Source organism: Sebastes fasciatus, chromosome 17 (assembly GCF_043250625.1).
Source record: "Sebastes fasciatus isolate fSebFas1 chromosome 17, fSebFas1.pri, whole genome shotgun sequence".
Taxonomy (NCBI): domain Eukaryota; kingdom Metazoa; phylum Chordata; class Actinopteri; order Perciformes; family Sebastidae; genus Sebastes; species Sebastes fasciatus.
This window is the reverse complement of record NC_133811.1, coordinates 14233555-14261001: the sequence shown is the minus strand read 5'-3', so window position 1 is coordinate 14261001 and position 27447 is coordinate 14233555. Positions and strand designations below refer to the sequence as shown.

The following is a 27447-nucleotide window of genomic DNA, read 5'->3' as shown; positions in this document are numbered from 1 at the left end:
TGACTTTTTCGACATACTGTACTATACTACGACTTTTTCTCATTAAATTTTTCGACATACACTGACTTTTTTCCATTGAATTTATCGACATACTATACTATGACTTTTTTTCGAAATCCTATACACTATCTAATCCACTTTTCTATGACTTTTTATGACCAGCTATACTATGACTTATTTATGGCAGGGCTACTATACTATGGCAATTGTAAGACACTTTCTTCGACATACTATACAGTACTATAATTGTTTTGACTTTTTTTTCTTTGTATACTATGACCTTTTTCAACATATACTATGATTTTATTATTCTTTTTTCAACATACTTTTTTAGGACTTTTTTTCAACACATTATACTATGACTTTTTTTAGGACTTTTTTCGACATACTATAATATGCCTTTTTATTATCTACTTTACTATGACATTTTTATGGCATGCTATACTGACTTTTCTATGACTTTTTATGACATACTATACAATGACTTTCTTATGGCATGGGCTTCTATACTATGACATTTGTAAGACATTTTCTTCCACATACTATACTTTAACTTTTTTTGACATATTATACAGTACTATAACTTTTTTTTCATTGTGTACTATGACTTTTTTCAACATATTATACTAGGACTTTATTACTCTTTTTTTCAACACACTATACTATGACTTTTCAATATACTATTCTATGACATTTGTAAGACTTTTCTTAACATACTATACTATGACTTTATGACTCTTTTTTTGACATACTATTTTTTGACTTTTTTTGACTTCCTATAATATAGAGGATGTATGGCATTCTTAGGTACATTGACAATAAGGCAAGTTTCTGAGCAGTTTCCAGAACAGAAGTGCTTTCCATCCAATCAAGTATATTTTTTATATTAAAATAAAGCTACATAAATGATGAAAACATCATGTATTCATCTTCTACTTTTTGTAAGATGTTCTTTTAATACATCCATGGTGTGTGTAGGCTTGTTGGGTTTGCTGATTGCTCATCCACAGGTGGCTTTGATTTCCCCCTGACAATAACAGTAGGAAAAGTACAGCTGTAAGATAGCTAGCAACAGGACGCAGCAATGTGTTTGGTTAGTGTGGATCATTCAGCCTCTGACTGATCTCATAATTCACAAGAAACTCGTGTTCTTCCTGTTGTTTTCCTCCAGACTCTCTCCTGTTACACACCGCCTGATCCACAAGTGTTTGACAGCACGAAAGCATGGAGAGCATGTGTATTTTATGGCAGACAAGACGCACCCAACGCCTCCTCCCGGTTGGATCAGTCACTACCATTTACATCTTAGTCGGCTTCTGATGATATATCATACTATGCACTACATACTCAATAAGTGTACTATCGTTCAACATACTTAGTGTGTGAATAAACAGCAGTATGTATCTTTTAGGACGCACTGAACTGTAATTTACTTCGTCACTTCCTGAGGGCCTCCTTGCTGGTTGGTCTCTTAATAATTTTGTTTTTCATAATATTACTTTATTTCAAAAGTTCAATACAATATAATCGCATGTTCAGATTTTTCATTTCAATTCTGCAAAAAATATTTTACAGTATAAAAGTAGTATAAAAATAAATTATAAATTATAAAACAAATAAACTGTAAGGAAAGAAAAAGATGAATAAACACAAAACAAAATAGATACTACATACTATATGACTTTTTTTTAACTTTTTTCCACATACTATACTATGAATTTTTTAAATCATTGTTTTCGACATCCTATAATATGAATCTTTTATCACTTTTTTCGACATACTACATACTACTACTTTGACTTTTTTTAAATCATTGTTTTTGATATGCTATACTATAACTTTTTTATGACTTTTTTGATATAGTATACTAAAGCATACTATACAATGAGTTTTTTGTCATTTTTTTCGACTTAATATACAATGACTTTTTTAGACATTCTATACTATGACTTTTTTTTTAACTTTTATTCGACATACTATACTATAGTATGTAAAAACAAACAAAATCTCCCTTACTTCTGAATACAGCCGGTGTTATGACAAATAGAGCTACCGCTCAGAATGACCTACCAACACAATGTGTGCATGTGCTTTTCGTTTCAGAGACGAAAAGAAATATCCCAGAGGATACACCCATCATTTCACCTACATGTAGAGGTCATGGTTAGAGGTAGTAGGCCATTCAAACATTGCAAGGAATATAAATCACAGAGCAAATGAGTAGTCTTCTACCTTTTTCATCCATTTTTCCCCTCCCACCCCCAACAGTAAGAAAAACAAAGGAAAAATCACACATTAATGTATCACACTAAAAGCACCATAGTTCCCAGTTCCCAGCAGTCATCTCTGCAAAAACAGTAAGAGACACACGGGCATCAGTCATTTAAAAACTAGTTTATTTCCATCCCGACTGTGAAGGAAGGTAATCGTGAACTGCAACCTTTTACGGAGCTGAACAGGTCGAGCCTCATCTATACTGCATCGATAACTGGAATGTTTTCATTCAGGATCAATAACTTATGTAAAATATTCTTTACAGCAAAAGGATTGAAATTACATAGTAAAATACTGTACAGTGTTTTGCACACAAAGTAAGCACTTTCAACATAACAGTATTTGTTCCCTAGAGGCATGTACAGGTCTGGAGTTGATCGTGATGGTGGGTGGTTTAATTAGCACAAGAGCTTCAGGAAAATACAAAAATATAGAATACTGTATGTGAGACAACAATATTTAGAGGGTGAAGTGTAGGATTTCGTGGCAAGACAAAGGACCTCAAGGTGATTGGATGAAGAGCAGCAATCCAGGACCTACAAGTGCTTAATGGAAATACGTTGGAGAATGAGATAAAGGGGCTGCACTGGTCCAAGAGATATCATTTCAAAATACCTAAAAACATCCACTTATCTCCAATTTATATAATCAATAAAGTGTGTTCCATTTAAACATACCCACACCCAATTTTCTTTTGCTTAATATGGCTAGATGGTAACGTGTGGAGGTGGCAGTTTTTCAAAAAGTTTTCAAAAGATTTTGAACACCTGTCATCTCACACTGAACTAGAAAAATGACTAATTTTCCTCCCTCTTCAACACACGTAAGAAGAGGTTGATAGACATTTATTGTATTTACAATAATGCAGCACAAACAACTCAACCGTGGCTTCAAATCTAACAACAATCGTCTCCCCAGTGTCAATTTGTCCTCTCAAAAGTACTCTAACTTCTGCGGCTCTCGATTGTTATCTGCGACAGGTGGGTGGACGGCATTTTGACTTTTACATTCAACAACTCTTCTGTTCTTCTCTTTTAAAACGCAGCTCTCCCATAGCATTGTGAAAGTCTGACACTAAGGCGCAGTAAGACCTTGGAACGATTTTAATAACATGAAAAGGGTTTGTCACAGCAGCTACGATGGCAATTTGGTCATGTCCTCTCTCATTTGCTTGCTATGCCGAGGGTCCTCTAGGACTCGCGGTGGGTTAGTCATCCTGGCCTCGTCGTGTTTGGGAGCGGACTCTCCTCACTCCTTGACTCTCCTTGGTGAGGTTTCCAGTCAAAGCGGCATCGTGGACCTGCTTCATGTTCTCCTGGACTTCAGCCTTGGCGTGCTGCAGCAGGTCAGCCTGACCCTGAGATAATAAAACAGGAAATCAGGAGAGAAGTGAGGGAGTATAGGGCAGCAAGGAGAGATGGGGATGGAGGGTGGAAGTGGAGGGAGGGAGGTCGAAAGAGAGCAAAAAGATGAGCAACTAGCTAGAGGCCAAAAACATGTCCTAATGGTCTACCCCTAAGGCTGTTTGGGTTTTTGTGAGTGTATGAGTGTGTGTTGCTGACCTTAAGGATGGTGATGTTCCAGCTGAAACTCTCCAGCGCCCGACTGACCTTGCGACCTCTGAGCCCCTCCCTCTCCGCCAGACTCTGCAGCTTCTCATGAAACTCCATGGCTAGAGCCGAAAATACACACAACCACAGCAGGTTAGAGAAGTCGATCCCAACCTTTTTCCCCTTTTCTATCATTGAGTGAACTGACGACCCCCTGACTCAGTGACACGTTTTATGGATATATCATATTAAATTCAATGCATAACAATAACAGTACAGAACAACCGATAAACTGTCCAAATAACCCAAATAGAAAACGCAATAACTGAAGGAAGTTTGTGTAAAATAAGCAATGTGGATGCATTTTGAGCAGAATATTTGCATCAGAGATGAGTTTTCCTGTTATTTTTTGGAACTTTTAACACAATTCTTTGTCTGTATTATGTTTTTTTTTTATTGTTAACAATCATTCTTATTAAATGTATTATCTTTTTTTGACAAATTCAGTGTTTTCTTCCTCTATTAGCTCTGTATGTTTGTTTTAACTGCATACTTTTCTAATCCAGAACAAGGCTGTTTAGCAGAGAGGGAAGGCTCTGTGGATATAGCTTCTTCACTGTGACCTTATCCTGTTTATATCTTAAATAATAATCCATACTTTAAAAGTAACAATTTAATTTAGTTTTCTTCACAGAAATGAATGAAATGCTGAGATATAGGCCAACTGTATATTTCTTAAAAAGGTTCTTGCGTTCTTATTATTTGGCTTATGTATTATGTAAATTCACAAGTTATAACAATGAAATGTCCTTACAATATAGTTGTCATAGCCAATTTTGATAATGTTTCAGGTAGAGCTGCAATGATTAATTGATTAATTGATAACTTGTCAACTATTAAATTAATCAGCAACATATTTTGATAATCGATTAATTGGTTTGAGTATTTTTTTTAAAGAAAAAAAGTCTAAATTCTCTGATTCCAGCTTCTTAAATGTGAATATTTTCTGGTTTCTTTACTCCTCTATGACAGTAAACTGAATATCTTTGAGTTGTGGACAAAACAAGACATTTGAGGACGTCATCTTGGGCTTTGGGAAACACTGATTCAACATTTTTCACCATTTCCTTTCATTTTATAGACCAAACAACTAATCGATTCATCAAGACAAAAGTCAACAGATTAATCAACAATGAAAATTGACTAGTACAACTTTTATATGATCTCGTGTTCATTTGACCACATATCGAGCGTAGCGTTAGTTCAGGCAGGCCATGAAGTCAAACGCTGCTCATATGACAGCTGTCAGCTGATGACAGCCGATCTTAGGCCGGCCCAATCAGCTGATGCATCATCTGACAGATCAGCTGATTCCCCTCTATGCATTCATTGGCAAATTTCATACAGGGCGCCTTATTTAAGCTGCTTCAACCTGGCTACCTGTGCTGCTTCTTCTACAAAGCCGCTCGCAACCCACCTCCACCCCACCACCTCCTTTCAATACTGTGTGTGACTAATCAATATCATTCTGTTGTTATTGATGCTGGCTCTGTTCTGCTCCCAGGGGGGTCTTTGCTGCTGCTCTCCCTGCCTTTGGCTTTCCATGTATGCACATGGAAGGGCAAGGAGGTGTGCTCTCCTTGCCTTATGCTACCGCGTAGGCGCGTGGATCCACGTATGCGCGTGGATGGGTAGGGAGGTCCCAGAGCAGAGCATACCGCCAAATATACTGTATATATTACTGCAAATGGAAATAAAGTTTCTTTGACTAAAAGTGGTCCTGACTGAAATAGTTTAGCTTTAAAAGGTGTGACGGGTTCTCAATTAAAATAAAACCACTGATGTCCCTTAATAACAGTGTATGTTACACAACTGTAGCTGTAATTAACCAGGACACAGGGATGATTCCTGTGTACTCATCAGAGCTTAGAGCACACTAGTCTTGTGTTTCTCAGGTATTGAAGCCCACACACCACACAATTTGACAAACCGTTACCACCACCACACATTACACAACAGTCCTAATGGACTTCAGTAGGTGTGTCACTCAAACTTGCACTCCTACCAGACTTTTGATAAGCCTCTTGTTTGGTGTACACAGTTAAATGAGCAAACAAAACAATCCCCCAAAAGATGTTTCTACATTGAGCCATGGCTGTGAAAACAGGCTGAGGATGGTTTGTGTACTTTGTCAAACAAACTGAAGTTGAGCAACATTGCGATTTGCCGGTCTCTTGCAGTGTGTGATCAGTAAATACTGTTCAAACAATCAAGTCAATATTCATGGCCGCTGAAAAATATTCTGAATGTCAAAATACATCAATGCTGTGTGTCTAATCTAGTATTTAGTGGTAGGGCTTAGCTCTCTGGCTATTAGGAGTATGTGCGATTCAGTAGCTGGCTCCCACACACTACAGGACACACACTGATTGTATGAAGGTTTGGCCAAAGTGTTTTCGTCTTAACGCTTTCACCGTGTGTTTTCAGTTCATGAAAGTTAATTATAACCTTTTTGGTCGCCTGAAAACGTCTTATTCAGCGTTCGGTTGTACTTAGCTCCAGCCTCTCGTGTCACTTCTGGTTTGCAAAACAAACAAGGCGACGGCCAAATACCAAGATGACGACGGCCAAAATGCCAAACTTGAGAATTCAAAACAGCAGTCCACAAACCAATAGGTGACTTCACGGTGACTACGTCTACTTTCTTATATACAGTCTATGGGTTTACTCAACCAACACCTGCGTCTAGGCTCTGGGGAGTCCTTTCCTATCTCTTGTCTTCATACAGGCCTGCGCTTAATGAAGACGCTTCACATCAATGAGGCCTTATCGTCAAAGTCTTTCTACATTGCCATCCTCAATTAACTGTTATACACTTCTAATTAATCTCTCCTTATTGAAATTCAGACTGTAAGCATCAGATTTCACAGGGAGAGAAGAAGAAACAGAGAATGAGCAGTGACAAATGTAAAGGAATGATGGAAAGTGGATGGAAAATCTGAGGGTCAGGGGAAGAAGGACACAGAGAGGGAAAGAGAGAGAGTCATAGAAGTCAGGCCGCCGGCTAGTTAGAGTATGTGCAATGAGTTGTGTTGTGTGTGTCTGGCTTCCTCTGGCCGCCCCGGGCCACTGTCCCACTGTTACCATGGAAACCCGGAAGTGGGTTAACACGGGGCACACATCACTGCGAGCCATCAACGAGAGCCCAGACGTTAAATGCGCCAAGCTGTGGACCGCACACACACACACACACACACACACACGCACACACTGAGAAAAGAGTGAACAGATTGGATGCGAGTATAATCTAAGAATTCCTAACACTGTCACTAAATGTCTGCAAACACGGACACACACCTGCACACACATACGTTGTCACTGCTCCACGTTCACACACACCTATAGAAGTTGCCTGAATAATAACCTTTACCACACGGTTGCTAGGTAACTCAAAGCCTATGTGCCAATGTAATGTGTGTGTGTGTGTGTGTACATGTGTGTGTGTGTGTGTCTATTTCCCTGTGAAACCAAGTGAAGCCAATGGAGGGAACATTATTTCCAAGCCAATACTAGGACAGTGTGCATACAGTATACAGACAAACACATATAGAAACAGGGTCCTGACCCAGAGGTGAAAATAACCTTCAGGGCCGGCGAAACAGGAAGTAGAAGGAAGTGCATCACCTTCACTTCCTGTCCTCTAGCTGAACTGTGACCGGCTGTGATGGGGAGGAGATAATCTACAGCTCTGACTTCCAGCCTGATGTCATTAAGAAACAAACAGGGCATTTATTAGCATCTCCTGAGGTGTAAAATCTATAAATCCAGATGTGGTGAGTCTCACCCCTATACAGGTCAAGGCCCTGCAGGGAGAGCAGCTGCTCAACTGAGGTTTTTAAAGGGACAGTTCACCCAAATTACACAAAATAGAGAATCCTTCCAATAGATATCCCCATATTTGGTGACAATGTGGAGGAGAGCGGTTATAGATCTGGTGGGTGTGAAGGCCACAGCATAAGATTCACATCATTTTCTTACTCATTAAACCATGCAGTGACTCCTCATGCTCTGTATGGAAGCATGTTCATCCATTATCGATATGGCGTAACCGTTACAGTTTGTCCAACAGAGAGCATTAACAAGTTTATTTTCAACTACAAATTGCTTCTTTCAGTACATATCTTGGTCACAGTTCTTTAAAGGGGTCATATGATGCAAAAAAAAAACTTTTTTAGTGCTTGTGCACATACATTTTAGTATCTGGAGTGCTTGTTGGGTGTAGAGACCAGAGATGGCAGCAAAACATTTCATCATGGTGTTAAGTTACTTTTTTTATAAAGTTTAAAGTTTTAAATGGACAGATATCTCAAATCTTGACCACGTGAAACCAAAAATGATCTGCATGGCTGTATACCACAAGAAGTATATGAGAAAATACGAGTATTTAAATTTTTTTTTGGATGAACCGGCCCTTTAACACACCAACACATTGTGATACTGAGGTGGATTCACTCTCTCTTCTGCGTTGGTGTTCGTCTTCCTCTCAGCGTTGCCTCTAGCTACCCATTACTGCCATCCATCTTCCCACGGCTTTCTTCTCCCTCCCCGTTTCAACCCTCTGCTCTGATGTAACTTCCAGACATCTATCTCTGCCACCAGTCGTCCCATGGCTCCCTCTGAGTGACCTGTTTATGCCTTCTAACTGCCCACCCCCACCCGCTCTAAGACTGAGAGGAGGACCTCAGCCTTTTGGATCACCTGATCGCCATCTTTACTTTGTACACACAGGAAGAGCTTTGTTCATAAGATCAGGCCTTGGGCTCTGCAGCAGCAGCTCTTTATCAGATGAACTTGCTGGGACTAAACTTTCTCACTGTCAATAACTCACTGTATTTACTAATAATAGTACAAGTGATCCCATGTGGAATTAAAAGTAAAAGAGCAGAAGATGGTTGCACAGTATCTCAGCAGCAGTTGGCCTCCGCTGCAGTCCGAGCTGCAAAAACGGATGAATCAGTCACAGATAATTTAATCAACGAGTGACGCTGTAGCCCCAGAAGACCTAAAATAAAGTTCAGTGGAGGATGGGATGAGTTGTCTGGGAGCAAAATGGAGTAGCCTGCAGATTTGTAAACAACATTCATCTCCGTCAAACACCCTCTTTCTCCACAATGGCCCAAAGTGAACCATCATCTTCTCCTCGAAATATCAATTCACTTTGATAGGTTTATCTTGATTTCTCCTGCGTCTCCTCTTTTCTATTCTCTCGAGGGCAGTATTGAAAAGCCATCAACCTGTGTTGTTCCTATAAGTTCAACAAATTGTACCACATAGTTTAACTTTGTAGTCTGTGAACATGTTTTATAGTTGTTATTTTAAAGGCCCTTCTAGGGACGGGCATTGGGAATTAGCAGTAGCTATAATGCTGTGATATGTTGCATTGGATAATTGTTGTGGAATTCTCTCCGTACATTGTATTTGTCCCTATCAGATAAACATTAAATGAAATGAAAACTTGTGATGTCTGTAACTGCAGTTTTTAAAAACCCAGCACCTAGAGAATCATATAAATGACGTGAATGTGTTTATCTTTTTCTCTCCAAGCCCCTGGTTAACACTTCCAAATGTCATTCACAGTGTCTCCTGGGTGACAGCTGAAGACTGATTCGGTGTGAGGAAGGGAATGTGTGAGTGCTGGTTTGTCTACTCTGACGACAGTCTGGCTGACTAATGTCAGATGACCCAGGGGGCCCAGCCGAAGTAAACAAACCTCTGCCAAAGATCACAGAAATGATATCAGCAGGTCAGATATGGTGCCCTTCGCTTAACAGGCTGAAGGATGATCGATGGCGGGAGCTGCGCCAATTTAAACCCCCTCAGTCCAAAACATACAAATGAACCGGGCCAGTAAAAAGACTCAGTTAACCTCGCGTGACACTGTTGATTAGGCAGATGTCTGAAGAAGACAAAATATGGTGGGAGAGGAGAGGAGAGGAAATTAAATGAAAAAGAATGACAGGGAAGGAAAGAGCACAAAAGAGAGGAAAGGAAAGGAAAGGAAATGGGATACAAGGAAAGGAGAGAAAAAGAAATTGAACGAAAGAGCATAAGAGAAAATGAAAGGAAAGGGGATAGGGGAAGAAATGAAAAAGAAGGAAAGATGATACAGGAAGAGGAAATGGAAGGAAATGAAAATAAACAAAAGAAAAGGAAAGGAAAGAGTACAAGCAGAAGAAAGGGACAGAAGGAGAGCAAAGAAAAGATGATAGAAGGAGAGAAGAGGAGAGAAGAGAAGAGAGAGGTAAGAAAAGACAAATAAAGAGAATTAGAGGAAAGGAAAGAGGACACTAGAAGAGAAGAGAGGGAATGAGATGAGAGGAGAGAGCATAAGAGGAAAGGACATGAAAGGAGGGGAGTTAAGTTAATGACAAAAGCAGCCACTGCAGTGTGGATAACAGCACTGTTGAAGAGGCTGTGTGGGAGTTGTCATGAGTGGACTGGGAACATGGGCATTGCCTGGTTTCTACACACACATCATAACACACGCTCTACATAGCAGCATCTCATACACACACTGACATACACACAGCAACACACGCCTACACACCCATTGCCTGTATATGTAGGATCCTGTCGTAGATTCCATCGGAGAGCTCGATCACTGCTCTGCTCGCCTGGACCATCTGCAAACAGGGAAACATCTATTAGCATAAAACAAACACACACAGTTTTAGTGCACCATAAACCCATTACCAATTATGCCGTTTTGTTTGTTTTTTGTGCATAAATCACACAATTAAAGTGACAGTATGTAAGTTTTTACACATATAAACGTTTTTTAATAGTTTTTTATTGTCAATGTGTGAACAGGGTGTAACTTCTGCGTCTTTCTGGGTTTCCTCTATCAGCCTGTAGACTGCTTTTAATGTGAAGAATGCAGGCCGTTTATTCCGGGTATATCCAACGGATGTGACGTCATGCACGCGAGTTCCTTTATTTTCAGCTTCGCTACAGGACTAACAGTGTGCAACGATAGCTTGCAAAACAGGAATGTGACCGACGTCAGGGGGGGAAACTAGGATCAACATCGACCGGGCCTTCAGTTCATGGAGGGACTTGGTTTGGTAAGCTAACATTACTGCCAAACATGTGAAATATGTGGTGATATTTTGGTTTTAGCTGTCAATCACGTTAAGTCTTGTGTGTATCGTCTCACTGTTTTTAACCGATGCACGCTCGCATCTACGTAGTGCGAGGACAAGCGCGAGCAACAGGACGCTGACTGTCGTTGACTTAACGGCCACAGGTGTCACTGTTAACAAGCAATTTCTGATTCTTACATAGAGCCCCTTTAAGCACACATACACAGTCTGTTTTATTGTCTGCTGTAAAAGAATACAGTACACTACACATTAAATTGGTATAAATCACACGGGGGTTTGAACATTCACGATTAAATAAAACACTGTTGTGATGTTTTGCATATGTTGGGCGGTTGTTAAAATTACTGAAATAGCCAATTGGATTTCACACTGTGGGCTTTTTTAAGCATAAATTGCACAGTAGACACACACGCATGCAAGCATGTGAAGGAACCCACAGAGACTAATGTGACAGCTCTTTCAAAGTAATGACCACACGCACACACACACATATACAAGAATATCATGAGTAGCTTCTGCCTGATTAATTCTGCACCTCATCTCACAAACCCTGCAGGGACGTGACCCCCTGTGGGAAAAAAACACTGTTCTACAAATAAGGGATTAACCACAGTACATAAATTTGACCAGATCCAATTCAACAACACACACACATACACACACACAAACACACTCCTCCCTATTTCCTGTCTCTGTTGTTTACCTCTCCCTCCAGGCATCAGGATCGAGGTGTGGAATCCATTTAGCCGAACGACATTCAAATCTATGCTAATGGTATTCAGCAAGCTTTTTCAACTCTGATCCGCTTGGCTGGAAACGGAAATGGCTAGACGCACACACACACACACACACACACACACACACACACATTCTTACTTACACACTAATGCACAAATAGACAGTCACAGGTCTATGTGGTCGCTAGTTGTATAGCGGTGACAAACAACCCTAGTTAAATTAAAGTGTCACGGTTTATACACCAAAACCTTAATCATAACTTAATAAGACTAGAAACAGATCCCATTTGTCTCCACTACAGCCTCACAATGCACACACATCACATTATGCTCACTGGACAGTATCTCTAAATTGGCAATTCATACTGACTGTCCATCATCCTAACCAAGAGACTCCTGGGGAATATCTAATATGAAACACAGAACAAGTGCACTTTGAGTAAATATCAATTGAGAAAGTATTGCAGCAGCCAGACAGACAGAGTAATGTTGTTTACCGCAGCAACACTTAAACATGGCAAGACAGGCTCGAGTGCTGGACCACAGCTGTAAGGAAACCACATGTAGGTGGCCAGCCACAGTCCAACAAGACTCAGAGGGCAAAAAGAGGAGGCGGGGACTGAGAGAGATGAATGAGTGAAAGCAAGGATGAAAAAAATGTTTACTACGGTAATTGTATTTATTTTACTCCCATGATACTTTGCTCCACGATAACCCGTCTGCTTCTGGTTGGCTACCTGAGGCTGGTGCTGCGTGCACATTAAAACAATGACGGGGAAAAGAAAGTAATTTATTATCTCTCAATGAAAAACGTAGTATCCTTGAAGCTTATGATAAACTTTGTTTTAACGCATTAACGCAACTTGCGATTTATAGGTTGTAGCGGGCTCAGTTTTAAAGCTAGAGTGAAGATACTGGAGTCTAGAAACTATAACACTTAAGGAATCCATTGGTACAAACCATGTCATACTAGCTTGTCGGGAAGGAGGCTGAATAACGCTCCAAACTTGCGCTAAATTGAATACTTGTAAATGAAAACTGGCATGGCCGTAAAGGGGTCCCTTGACCTCTGACCTCAAGATATGTGAAGGAAAATGGGTTCTATGGGTACCCACGAGTCTCCCCTTTACAGACATGCCCACTTTTTGATAATCACATGCAGTTTGGGGCAAGTCATAGTCAAGTCAGCACACTGACACACTGACAGCTGTTGTTGCCTGTTGGGCTGCAGTTTGCCATGTTATGATGTGAGCATATTTTTTATGCTTAATGCAGTACCTGTGAGGGTTTCTGGACAATATTTGTCTTTGTTTTGTGTTGTTAATTGATTTCCTATAATAAATATTTACATACATTTGCATAAAGCAGCATATTTGCCCACTCCCATGTTGATAAGAGTATTAAATACTTAACAAATCTCCTTTTAAGGTACATTTTGAACAGATAAAAAATGTGTGATTAATTTGTGATTAATCGCGATTAAATATTTTAATCGATTGACAGCCCTAATTTACTCCCGTGATACTTTGCCTCGTGGCTGTCTGCTTCTGACTGGCTGACTGAGGCTGGTGCTGCGTGCACACTGAAATCATGACGGGAAAAAGAAAGTAATTTTCTCTCAATGAAACCGTAGTCTCCTCGAAGCTCATGACAAACTGCCAAAACGAGACAACCAGATGCAGCAGTGAAACTTGGTGTTCCTCTGGCTGTAGTCTACTTAAACAAAGAGAAACAGTCATGACTGCTAGAGATGGAGACAGAAAACAAATGAGCACGGGGAAAGCAACTTGAAACAGCTGGAGCCACGTTTGAAACAGCTGTACTGTATTTTGAAACAGTCAATAAAATTTAGTATAATAGCAAGGCTGTCAGCTTCTTAACTTTGTATCCATGTAATAAATATACAGATAGAAATTAGATGGAACTCTGCGTGAGAAATAAAGAAAAACATATTTTGGTTATAATAATCAGCCGTGATAGTGATCAATTTGACCCGGACAGACATGATCACTATGAGAGGTTTCCACTGTTCAAACTAAGATATGAAATTGAGGACACAAATAAAGCCTGACATTGTATCCTTGTAGCCGAGCAACCTAAACCCACCCAAACATAATGATTCATCCCGACTTATTGACTATCGGCTGCGAGTTGAGTAACAGACCAATTGACCGCTCTGCTCCCGTTTCTCTCTCTCCCTCTTTCTCTCTTTGTATTTATTTCCACAGGGCGAGGCTCTGTTTATTTTTAGACATCATTGAATAAATTAAGTCCGTTTAATAACTTTCTCCTCAGTCGATGAAAGTTTATTTGGGTGGAAATACACAGTGGATTCAGGCCAAGGTGGGGATGTCGCCGGTGTGTTTACGAGCCAGAACAAATGGTAATGTTGTCTGCTACATAACAATGAGAGCCCACTCTGGGTTTCAGAACATATTGGTTATAAAGGAAGCTTTTGTCTGGGAGGGGAGGTTTTCATTGTTAGGTCAAGTAGACAGGAGATGGGAGGTGCTTCACTGATTTGTGATCTGTGCTGCTTTTGTTTATGCTTTCCTTCCTTTTCATGTATTTCAGAGATGTGAGACTCCTTCATCTGGCAGAGAAGCATATTAACTGTCAACTTTCTTCCTTCCTCACCAGCTCATAGGTGGAGACGACTCGGCGAAGGACGTCAGGCAGGGGCCCCTGGGGCTCCAGTGTGGGGTAAGGGTCCCGGAGGTCAAACAGTAGTAAAGGCGCCCCGTCTGGTCCCGACACCCTGGAGCCCAGAGCTAGCGCGCACTGCATGAGGTTGGCCACCGCAGACACCCCACACAGCTCCCTGAACACTGCTACTGAGTTCTGTTGGAATACAGAAGAGAAAAAAAAGTCAGATAACATCTGCAAATTTATACACAAACAAAGTTTCACAATCTTCCTTTTTCTTATTTCCTGACCCTGATGAGAAAAAACAGTTCTGAGATACAGAATGATATCAAAATTAAAAAATCTCTCTCCCTCTCTCTCACACACACACACACACACACACACACACACACACACACACACACACACACACACAGACACACACACACACACACACTGCTAATCAAAAGCCACTCCTGCAAAAGCTATTTGTCTTTTCATTCGACTATTGATTTGCTCTCCTGCAGCTGTGCTGTTGAAGTACTTCAGGGTGAAATAGAACAAATCAAGAGATGTGGATGCCAACAGCCTAACCACACTGACTGAACAAAGAATTACTGTTGTTATTGCCCGGGGTGACACAAGCACCCACACACCAAATTGCTACCTGGCTCATAAAGGTTAGCTCACCTTTTTTTTTAACAATTGCTGAAAATTCGACACCAGTAGCAGTCTTCCCTGTTTTTTTGACCCACCCATCCACCCCGACCTCCTCCCTACACGGCATTTGCCGCTCTTTATAGTTCATGGTTCACAATTACGTAAATTACACATTAATTGATTTTGTGGGATATGTATACGAATTACAGTGCATTACCTTTCGTAGGTATAGTTACAAACAGTGTATGAGAACAGCCTGCTCTTCCTCACCTGCATATTTTCCCTCAGGTCAGTGGCTTCTCTCAGCGGAGGTGCAGCCATCTTGAAGACCTCGTCCACAGCCTTGACCCCCAGGTCCCTCAGAGCCGTGTAGTCCCTCCCCTTGCGGGCCTTCCGCACAGACAGTCCCCGTTTGTGAGGCTTTCCCCCTCCCCTCCGATTGGTGAGGGCCACATGGACAAACAGCTTGGCGTGGGGAAGTTCCTCCCCTGTCAGAGACTGGAGTGGTACATGTCGGTAGCCCGGTTGAAGACACTCCAGGGGGATGGCGTACTGACCTGTGGTAGTAGGGAGATCGCATTTCATTTCAAAGCATTTCAAAGAAATGTGAAAACGTGCAGTCATAATACTTTAACAGTCTGATCCACTATTGTACAAACTTAAACTATGAAATCGTTGAGTCCATTTACAGTAACCCTTCTGACATCTGACCCTGACACCGACCTATGAACTCATCCCCTATGAAGTCATCATCCAGCACCACAAAGCGAACCATGGCGAGCTCCGGCAGGTTGATCTGAAACTCAAAGCTCTCATCGAAGACGGGGTTGTCCCCATTCTGTGTCACCGTCCTGGTGCGGCGCTCTGTGCAGTCGGCTGGGATGCCGTGGATCTCAACGTACACGTAGGGGTCCACCACGTCCCCTTTGGCCCCCGCACCCCTCGGCTTGGGCAGGTTCTGGCCGCTTATCACCTGTGAGAAGGAACATAATCACGAGTTTAGAGGATTATTCCAGTTTAATACACCTTCACATTTCTTGTGGTCTACGCACCTTCACATGGAGCAGCTGTGGAGACACGCCAGGCACCGTGTCTCTGGTGTCTGCACTGAAATAAGACACCTCCTGCCGCATGATGGCTGGCCGCAGAATGTAACCACAGTTCCCATTCTGCCGGAACCAGGCTGTGTTCAGGTCCATCATCAGTCCTGCTGTCTGAAAGTTCATAGACACAATCTGGCAACCGCACTTCCACAGGTCCTGAGGGTTCATGTTGCTCGAGTCAATGCGCATGGGGCTGGGGTACACCCGTGACAGGAAATGCTTGTTGTGATTGACAAAGTCGCCAGGGCTCTCGCCAGCGAGACGCACGGCCAGAGTCTCGTGAAAGGAGCACAGTTCCCAGGGGTTTTGGCATTTGGATGATGTTCGGAAGTCAATGAACTGGGTTGAGCGGCAAAGAGTTACCAGGTCAGAGAGCTCCTTAAAGAGTTGGAAACGCTTAGGAAGAAGATGAAGAGGACTAGACTGAGCTGTGAAAGAGACACTTTTCTGCACCATCTCCTTCTCATTTCCTCCAGGCGCTGTCCCTCCACTGTTAGCTGCTTTCAGCCTCTGACACATCTCTGCCCCTTCGTCCTCTTCACTTACCTCCCCGTCTTCCCCATCAGGACCTGGACCCAACTTTTTACCCTTTAGTAGGATTCGATGCCTCAGGAGATGCGGCGATGGTAGGTATGACTGCCCTTCGTATGGGGGATCTGTGTATAACCTGTCCCCGAGTATCCTCATGAGATGTTGCCACATCACTTTCTGTTGTTGAAGTGAACAGTGGTTCTCAATGCATATAATTAATGGGTAATGCGAGGCCACAAACGCAAACCTTCCAATTGCTTCTAACACACAACCCAGGGCCAGCGGTGGGGAGAGGCTGTGCCCGGTACACACCACCGGCTCCTCATCGGGGCCGTCCCAGACGTCAACCTCCACACATCGACAGCCCATCTTGAGAGCGCGGATGTAGCCGGAGATGTCGGACGGACCTCGAAACTGGTCCTCGATGAGGTAGGTGTTGTGGGAGGAGTTGATGTAGTAGTGAGACAAAGGCTGGGACATGTCCTGGCACACGGTGTCGTGCTCCCTGTCGAAGAGGTGGCACTCTGCTGAGGTGAGGTAGCTGGTGAAGCCATCCAGTGACAGAAATCCCTGTTGCCGGCCCTCCTCCGATGGCTCGTGGGACTGGATGAGCTTCAGGCTCGTCTCCTCACTCACCTGGAGGACAGAGAGTGAGAGAAGGGAATTGAACAAGGGTGTAATGACATACAAGGAGAAGGCTGCATTTATGAATGTACGCATTACTTGTTTTCTGCTATTTGTATGCATGATTAATTTATGTCACCCACTTGAGCCATGCCTTGCTCAGCCTCGAGGAACCTCATCAGGTCCTTGGTGTCCAGGAACTCCTTGTTGCTGGAGAACTGCACCAACAGAAAGTAGATCTCCGGACGTGTGCAAAAGTCATGGAAGACCTCGGTGAACTCCTGCCTGGTGACTCGATCATTTCTTCCTATTGGTAGTTTGTTTTCGCCGTGATCTTTAACTCCAGATTCATTATCTAGAGTAAGCCCACACATCCTCTCCCTAACTCTTTGAAGCTCTTTAAACCTGTGCTCCACTTTGCCGCCGCCCACCCCGGGGTTCACGCTCCGTATCAACTTCACGGCCAGCGACAAGCGGATCCCCTCATCGATGTCTTCCTGTCCGTCCGAATCAGCGGCAGAGGAGAACAGCTGCTCCAGCCAGCCAAGACGAAGGCTGTCCTGACTGCTGGCGAGCATGTCCAGGGCATGTTTCCCATACTGCATCAGATACCTGGAGGAAGAATGAATAAAAAGCAGATGCAATAGGACAGAATGTTTTTCCTTACAATGCTGCATCACAGACATTTTCATTATCATCTCAGGTATTGTGCTGACACTCACATAAAATACAATAAGTGCAGCAGTAGAGTCAAATCACATTTACTGTCATAGACCTTCACCACTAGCACATCTCAAAGGACTACACAAAGAAATCTCCCTATTCACCACAATCCAATCAATACAGGAGGCAAAGCAATGTCTAAGACACGAGATATCATAATGGACTGACATAAAGGACCTAACTAAATTAGCTAGATTAGACTTCGTTCAACCACAAATGAAATCTCTGTCATTATTTGCTCATCTTCGTGTCAGTCAGAACTCCAGTGAAGGATATATGTCTACAAAACAAGTGAGTTGTGATTTTGGGCTATATGAATTAGGGGTGTTACGATATACCGGTATTCACGATAAATAATCCAGTGCTTCTTAAAATCATTAGTTTCTTTCCGTTGTCGCTTTTGTGATTTCATCTGATTGCCTTTTCATTATCCATTAGTTCAATTGTTTTTTTTGTACGCTTTTGTACAGTTATGGTTACATACTCTCTCTCCACCTCCCTACACTTGTATTTTAAGTGTAACTCATTTGACAAAAAAGAGACAAAACGCACAGAAAACAAAGTTAAAGATGAATTTGACTGATATAATTTTTTTCAAATTTATAATGATTTTTTTTTTTTTTTTTAATCTATAGATATCGCAATAATATGGTTATCATGACAGCCCTAATATGAATAAAACTCACTAACGCTCGACTTAAGTGAAAAAAGCAGCTTTCTCATTCATTTTATTTGATTAGTTCATCAAAAAAGCTTAACCTGGCTCATCATACATTTCAATTTATGGGTGAACTAGTCCTTCTTCCACCAAAACATCAGCAATAGCTTGACCTAGAATGCTTTATAGAACAGAGAAAGAAATGTGGGAATACTGACAGTTAGCCATTATATTTCATTGTAATGCTGATTTAATGTTTAGGAGCTCTGAAGATAAGAAGATTCTTCACCTATAAAATGTGTATGGTGTGTTTCTGGTACATATTACATTACATTCCAGGTGTACAATGTAAGACTGTTCTTGGTTGTGTCATACCTCAGGCCAGTCACCCAAATGTTAGCCACTTCAGCAGAGTTTGCCACCAGGTCCAAGCTTTCATACAGCTCTCCATATACGATGGAGAATGCACAGTCCTCTGAAATCTGCTCATAAACGCCGCTGGTGCGGAAGGTTTCTGTGTTACGACCTGTCCGTACCTAGGATGTGAGACCACAAGTGATGCAAAAAGCCACATTAGATGTAATAAAAACAAATCAACTGTTGTCTTCCATATGGTTCAGGGTTGTATATAGTTCCATTGCCTTAATCTAAAGGTATCCGTGAGATCATTCATAAAGTGAGGGAGGGTTGATTTAGGGCGCTTTCACAAGCCACAGTCCGTTTGGATAGTCTGAATCAGAGTGAAATTGATTCTAATGGTTTGTATTCAATTTAATCTGGGTCAGTTTCACAGTGCACAAATTAAAGACGACCAAATAAAAAAAAAAAGATATTTACTGAGGGGCGTGTACGAAGGAGCAAATTTATCTTTTTGCATGTAATCGCAGACTTTCAAATATTGCTGTTGAAGTGTTTTCACTTTGACTCGGCACTGATCTATTTTTGTGGACTCTATGTAGCGTATTCTGTATGTTCTCTTCGGCCCAGATGTCAAGCAAACACCGGACTTCTGCAGAAATCTAGGTCAGTCCTCTCCCACTCATGTTAACCTGTTGTTTACCTGTGTCCATCTTAACAAATGCCCACACAGGGAGCCTGCGTTTTGATTCGCTTAGAAATGGTCCGAGACCACCACTTTGTCCGCACCAGAGTACGATTACTGCGTTCACAACCACCCAAACGAACCGCACCAGATTTCAATTCAAACAGACTAAATGTTGGCTTGTGAAAGCGCCCTTACACAGTTTTTTCTGTGGACACTGACCTCTCGTATGGAGGCCAGGGAGATGCGGGCTTTGTCTGACTCCTTCTTGGACGGCTCCCAGCATAGAGCCTGGAGGCCTGCATCCAGCAGGTAGTAACGCTGGTAAACACGTGAGTTGGTTCGGATTTTCTTCAACTCAATCCCCTCAACCTGGAAGCAAGATAAGGATGAAGTTGTCAAACACTGGCTTTAAGCGAAGAGCTCACTCCCATTTCACTTCTGAACAAGCTCTCTTGAGTGTTTGACACTCAAAAGCCTGTGATCTAACAGAACCCCTTGATGCATGCACTGCACATTAAATATTTCATGCACAGATATGTAAAATGTATATTCTATATGAAGGGTAACACTGTGGCTGCTGACCCACCATGGAGTGGATGCAGTCTGCAGCACTGCTGATCTTCTTCTCTGACAGGCTGCTGCTGAAGGACACCGTCTTCTTCCGATCCCGACTGGCACGTGACCCATCCTGATGAGGAGGGAGGGGAGGAAGGATGAAAGGACGGCGCAGATGAAGAGAGGAGGAGGAGGAGGAGGGAGGGGGGAGCAATAAGAAGAAGACAAATGAGTTGACAGAGAGAGACAGACAGACAGTTATCCCTCTGAAGAGTATTCTTTGCTTGGGCATGACGAATATTTTTTTTCCATCCAGAATGGATCTCAAAGGATTAAAAGGCATGTCAGTTTATATAACCATACATGAACACAGATTATTTGGTCTACTACATAGAGCCGCCTCCTTCCAATCTGTTATTGTTTTTCCTGATGCTAAAAGCCTTTGCTTGCCCTTCACCATTACACCATTAATCATACCTGACCAGACAGAGGCAGCAAGCAGCAGCATTTTAATTCTGCCCCTCCGCAACGACACTGGCAGACCCAATCAGGTTATCTGAGCTCACCATCGCAGCTCATCCATCTGATTTATTGACCGATCAGATAACACCCCCACAGAGAACAGATAAGAGCATATACGTGGGCGAAGTTATTCAATTATGGATATATTAGAGTCCTGATGAAATCCAATCAAAGACTTAATTGAAGCTAATCTAAGGCGGGATGATATAACTGTAGTTGATTCAATCCTTAAGAGAGTGATTGAAGACGCAAACACCCACATACTCGACATACTACTGTCTTACTAACATACTGTATATATCACAAGCAGGGAAGCAGAATCTAAACAACAATATGTAATAAAAATAAAAGCTTTAAAATAAAAATGCAATTCTACAATACACACTCTGGTGAGATTAGGATTTTCTTCATGCAAATTTCAAATATCTAGAAATATACTGTAAGTGCACGAACTAACGATTACTTTCATTATCGGTTCATCTGCCAATTAATTTCTCGATTAAAGATAGGGTTGGTTGAAAAACTAGCAACTAGCTTTATTTTTAAAATTGTCCAACCAAAAAACCCAGCCCAGTGTCGCCAATTCTTTTCCATTGAAAGTAGCTAGCAGCACCTGCTCCAAAAGTCCCTAAATCTAGCGAGAAAAGTCGCCAAGTCGGCAACACTGACAGTCCGTCCCTTCAGGCCTCCCTCCAAAGCCACGCCCCCAAAATTATCATTATGAATGTGAACAACAACCATCGATATTATTAGTACTCACAGTTGTCTCTGGTGACGCACAATGAGTGTGCAAGCAGAGTGTTGTCACAATACCAAAATTATGCCTGCCTAAATATCTCGATATCGATACTGAAACGATGCCCCGACAAAAACCCAAAAGCAAAGTATAACTTCCTACTCCTGCGGGATCCCAATCCTAATGGGGTCCTCTAAAGCAGAGCGCTGCAGACACACACTGCCCTGCTGTCGCACATTGACGTAATTCACGGCTCGTATTAAAATACTGCCATTCTTAAAGTACCAGTACTAATAAATGGGGTATCGTACCGTTTTTAATGGCAGGGTATCACACAATACCTTTCTAGTATCGGTATACCGTGCAACACTAGTACAGACAGAGTGTGCACAGGCAGGCAGGCAGGTATGTAGCCCGTCCAATCATTTTATTCGGGCCGAATGAAATGATTGGACGGGCTTATTACTGTTCTATTTTTCTTTTGTTTTGTCAGAGCATTTGATCTATTGATATCTGTTGGGATGTAATGAGAATTTAAACAAATAACAAAAAATGAAAATAGAAAATAGTGAAAATGAAAGCTGTAAATGAAGCTCTAGCGTAAGTAAGTTCAGTCAAGATTTTTTCTCATATGTCCTGCCAGTCACTCCTCTCATGCATGCTCACTCATGATTTCCTTGCTGTCATTGTTGTGGGTTGTCATTATGTTATCAGCTGTTCATCAGCCGGTCACATCTATCCAATAGCACAGCGACACACCTACTTTGTTGCCTGCCTCTTTTTCAAAATATGATTCTCTCTCTGCTTTTAGTATGTTCATACTGCTGTTATGCGCACCACCTACACCTCCCCATCACTGCCCAGTCTTCATCAGCTTCATCATTTCACCAGCCCACCAGTCTCAGCAGAATCATCAGCCACCACCAATATCTGAACTCCATGAGGGGATTCATCTTGCTGCTTACTTCAAATCTCACTCTAGAGTCTAAATGCCAAATACTTTCTGTCAAGACTTTATTGTCACATATAATCTGTTATAATAAACAATTATCTTTACTTCATTCACACATTAAAGCTAAATTGGTTTGGAGTATTTAAGAAGTCCAAATTGATCAGCAGTTGACCAATCATAATGAACATCTGTGAATACTACTCATCAGCGGCTGATTAATATCTACTCATCAGCATAACTCTGATTTTATTCAAATAAGAGTTCATATGAGAGCACTTGGATCTTTGATGAGAGGAGAGGAGGGCTCTCCTCTCATATGAAAGACATCTGGGGATATGAAAGGCAAAGAGAGATAAGAGAAAGAAAGAGGAAAAAAGCTGCGTTTCATCTAAAGAATATGAATGAACACGTGAGAAAGGGGAAGCATAATTCACAGAAGATGAAAAGGTTTCCCTCAGAGGGAGGGGAGGGCACCAAACCATCACAAATCCTCATAAAATCGCCTCATTAGGATGGAGAAGTGTTTCCAATGGCGACAAGTTTTTTTGAACCGGCGTGGCGAGGGAGTGAGGCGGCGCTCTAAAAATATCCCTGCTGCCTGTGGGTGTGATAGTGCGAGTGAGAGGGGACATGGACAGTAAGTCTTCCTTCAAGACCCACCTTTTAATCTTAGGCTACATCCTCACTAATACGTTATCATGGACGGGCAGAAACGTTGACCTTAAAAAACAATGACGCAGACACCCACGTGAACCTTTTCCGGAACAAAACAAACCACATCTGTTGTGTTTTCCCCCGCGTTGAACGGCTTATACTCGTGTGTTACTTTCAGTAACAGCTACACCTTGTCGGTGGTCCAAGCAAAGAAATCTCTGGTCTTACTTTTCGTCATTGCAGTTAGGGGATGGGAAGAAAAATCGATTCACCTATGTATCGCAATTTTTGATTTGTTTTTTACGATTTTGAAAGTGATTTTTTAATGACAGAATCGATTAATTTGCTTCATTTGAGTCTATACAGAGGTAGCAGGAAGTTATCACTTTTTTTGTTGTAGTCTGAGTAACGTGACATCATATCCGTTCCGCATCGGTCAACCAAAACAAACCGCAGCCGGCCGCAGCGAGCTGCAATGATAAAGTAGAAAACAGCGGAGGGTCCGCATGGATACGACCTGCACCCTCACATTTTAAATTAAAAAGAAAATACTTCTAATTTGTGAGGGAAATGTCTTTGTTCTTTAATTTTTGGGTTGCTGGAAAAAAACTTCAGGATATCTCTGACTACATACTGTATATGCTGAAAATCAAACATTTTTACTGTATTAGTTTAGATGTTTTCCAAAGTTAAAGTCCCTAGAAGTGTATGAATTAACTTTTTCCCATGGTCTAGTGTTAAAAAAGTTAACAAAAATCTCAATAAATCATAATATCGAATCGCAATACTTGCAGAATCGCAATAATTAAAAAATCCCACTACATATCGAATCGGCACCCAAGTATCGTGATAGTATGGAATCGGGAGATAGGTGTACGTCTGAGCCCTAATTGCTGTACTTCCCTCGTAGTATTTTCGGCAACTGAACAACCAACCGCTCTTCTTCCTGTTTACACCGAAAGGCGCATGCCCATTGTATGTGAATGGTCATGTGATATGCATTGTTTTGGCGTGGTAATATGGACGGAGATTACTTCTGAAATGGCCATAAAACGCTCGTCTGGACGTAGATCGTTTTGGTAAAACGTATTAGTGTGGATGTAGCCTAAGTCTTTCCTTCAAGACCCACCTTTTAATCTTACTCTGAAAACAGTTCAATTTTAGCCCCTAAAAAAGATATTAACTTGGAATTGAGCTAATTGATTTTGTGTTCTCATTAAAGAGCTGCCCCCTGTGGAGTGCTTCAGCAATACCTCTAAATTTAACCTCAAATTGGAAGACTCAGATGCAACTCCACCTCACCAGCTGCATTTATTTTGAAAACAGCACTGAATTTGAATCTGAAAGCTCGTGGGAAATTCCCCAGTGACGCAGAATGAGGCGCCGAGCCAACACTTATTGACTTAACTCACAAATACAGACATATGCAGCTTCACACTGGAGAGTACAGCACCACCATAATCAGTTACACTCTCCTTCCTTTCATGCCGTGCGGTGACAGGCTCAGGAGATTTAATGTTAGTTTCGATCTATACCTCTTCCTCTGTGTGGGTGACATCAGTGGTAATAGTCCCTGTGAGGCTATACCAGCACCGATCGCAGCGCATACCAGTTAGGAAACTCCACATAAATAACATGCTCTCCAGAGACATACATGCACTATGTGACCTGTAACAAACACGCCTTCATTAATAGACAAGCGATGGACTAAAATCATATGGAAGCAACGGATACCTTCCCTTAAAAATCAATAAACCTCATATGGTGTGTGCCTGTCACAAGCGGTGTCTGCAGCAGGGGGAACACCAGGATCCTCCCAGTGGCTTGTTCAACAGTTAGGATTCAATTATCTCATGTGTGGAGGCTGTCCTGGACACTCACCTCTGTTAGCCCACCAAATAAATTACTGATAGAGGGAGAAACATAACCAAACAACGCTGACGTCACTGTGAACCCTGAATGAATTATCCTGACAAGATAAAACTAGAGGGCACAGATTAACCCGCACGTAGATAAACACATGAATAAAATACAAAGGTAAATTCATTGATTTTTCTAAGCTAAAAAGGCACACGCTGTCTAACCAGATTAGAGTGCACACACATAGCAAGACAAAACAAGTACAGCCTCTATATGCTGATAAAACGAAAGAAATCCATTTTACTTTAATCTCCGTTAGAAGTTACTGTATGTCTCCGCCACAAAGGCCCTATTTTGTGTTTCTGACAGAGAGGAAGATGAGTCTCCAAAACCACCACTGCGCTTCAAAACAGGAAGCCGCCTGTCAGCTCGTCACAGAGAGCTTCCTGTGGCTCCACTGAGAGACAAGTGAAGCGACAACACAGAGGACAAAGAAAGAGAGAAAGAAAGAAAGAATTCGAGCAGATGTCATTGCGGGAAAACTAGTGGTGTAAGAAAATATCGAAAATATCGAGTATCACGACATTATGTTTTGTGATACTGTATTGATTCTCAAAAACACTGTATTGATTTTTAATTAATAGTAAACATGCAAAGATTAACTCAGTCAATACTTTATTTCATTTGCAAAGAGATGCTCCCTCTCAGTGTATGTCCCCTCTCAAAGTAGTACTATGATGTTGATGTTACAGGGACTGTGATAAATGCAAATGCAGATCACACTGTTCTGATTGCATAAAAAAAGTTATTTTACTTCCATTTTATGCATATGGTGGTGTGTGCTTTATACTATGACAGTTTTCCTAAAATTAGGTTTTAAAATTTGCAATATTTTGCCATGCTTAGAGAAACGTAATATATTGAATCTGAACCCCTGTATTATGATATATATTATATCGCCAGATTCTTGCAAATACACAGCCCAAGTGATAACCCATTATTAATAGAGTAGTTGTTATTATTTAGGTTTGATGCATTAACACAATTGATCTTTCAGAGATCAATTTTGAAGCTAGAGTGATCATACTGATATTATGAAACTAGAAAAACCTAAGAAATCCATTGGTACCAACCAGGTCATACCAGCTTCAAGTCAAAAAAAAGTTTAAATAACACTCCAAACTTATGTTAAGTTTTGACGAGGAAAAACTGGCGTGGCCATTTTCAAAGGGTTCCCTTGACATCTGACCTCAAGACATGTGAGTGTAAATTCTATGGATACCCACGAGTCTCCCCTTTACAGAAATGCCCACTTTATGATAATCACATGCAGTTTGGGGCAAGTCATAGTCAAGTCAGCACACTGACACACTGACAGCTGTTGTTGCCTGTTGGGCTGCAGTTTGCCATGTTATGATTTGAGCATATTTTTATGCTAAATGCAGTACCTGTGAGGGTTTCTGGACAATATTTGTCATTGTTTTGTGTTGTTAATTGATTTCCAATAATAAATATATACATACATTTGCATAAAGCAAGTATATTTGTCCACTCCCATGTTGATAAGAGTATTTTATACAAATCTCCCTTTAAGGTACATTTTGAACAGACAAAAAATGTGCAATTAATTTGCGATTAATCACGATTAAATATTTGAATCCATTGACAGCCCTAATTTTATTAAACATTAATTAAATATTAATTTATTGTATTACTATTATTATTATTATTATTATTATTATAATTATTATAATCATTATTATTAATAATAATAATAATAATAATCAGAACCTTTGCTATAACTTCAGCCGTATTTCACAGACGTTAAGTAATTGTTTTTCATCTGCCAGCTTTTATCTGTCGGAAATACATAAAAGATTACTGTGAATAAATTTGGAAAATTACGCAGTGCTATGAGATTACTGTTGTCCCTAGGACATCTAGACTGATTGAACTGTACTAAGGACAGATGGACGGATGAAGGGCGAGAGAAATAGGGGCGACTGTGTGGCCAAGGAGATTAGATGCAGGACCCACAAGATGGAGAGAAATAAATAAAGAAGTTCTTTGGCAGATTACTTTCTATCTTTATGCACACAGTCACAGAGCCTCTGCCCTCAGTGTTTGCCTGTAGGCACCAGCAAGGCCCTCATTAGCCAGCTTACATGCGTGCATGGTATGATGTATTGGAGTGTATGTGTTTATGGATGCAACAAGCTTAATTGCAGCATCTCCCAGTCAGCAGAATGGAGATGTAGCTCATTAGTGGGTGTCATCTTTGATCAACTAATTAAGACAGACAGAAAATCAGAGAAAGAGCGACGGTTGTTAGGTGAGACAATGTGAGGAATAGAGGAGTGAGAACTGTCAGGGAGGCAGAACTGTCTTCCCTGTGGCCTTGTGTGTTTGACGGCAGATGATGGATGATTAAAGGCATGGTTTATTCCAGTGCCTCTCACCCCTGCAGGGGGGGGG

At 41.4% G+C, this 27447-nt stretch overlaps 1 protein-coding gene across 1 annotated transcript in view; it reads right to left on the bottom strand.

The window, feature by feature from the left end:
• Nucleotides 1-2379: 2379 nt before the first annotated feature.
• LOC141753935 (inactive phospholipase C-like protein 2) overlaps nt 2380-27447 on the bottom strand; it is a 33677-nt gene continuing 8609 nt past the window's right edge. The window contains exons 2-12 of the mRNA XM_074612621.1: nt 20280-20381; nt 19913-20062; nt 19024-19184; nt 17411-17879; nt 16062-17279; nt 15733-15982; nt 15280-15566; nt 14362-14565; nt 10432-10507; nt 3837-3946; nt 2380-3631 (exon numbers count right to left, since the gene is read on the bottom strand). Coding sequence (XP_074468722.1) covers nt 3482-3631; nt 3837-3946; nt 10432-10507; nt 14362-14565; nt 15280-15566; nt 15733-15982; nt 16062-17279; nt 17411-17879; nt 19024-19184; nt 19913-20062; nt 20280-20381 — 3177 coding nt within the window. The 3' untranslated portion in view covers nt 2380-3481. The remainder of the gene's footprint in view (nt 3632-3836; nt 3947-10431; nt 10508-14361; nt 14566-15279; nt 15567-15732; nt 15983-16061; nt 17280-17410; nt 17880-19023; nt 19185-19912; nt 20063-20279; nt 20382-27447) is intronic.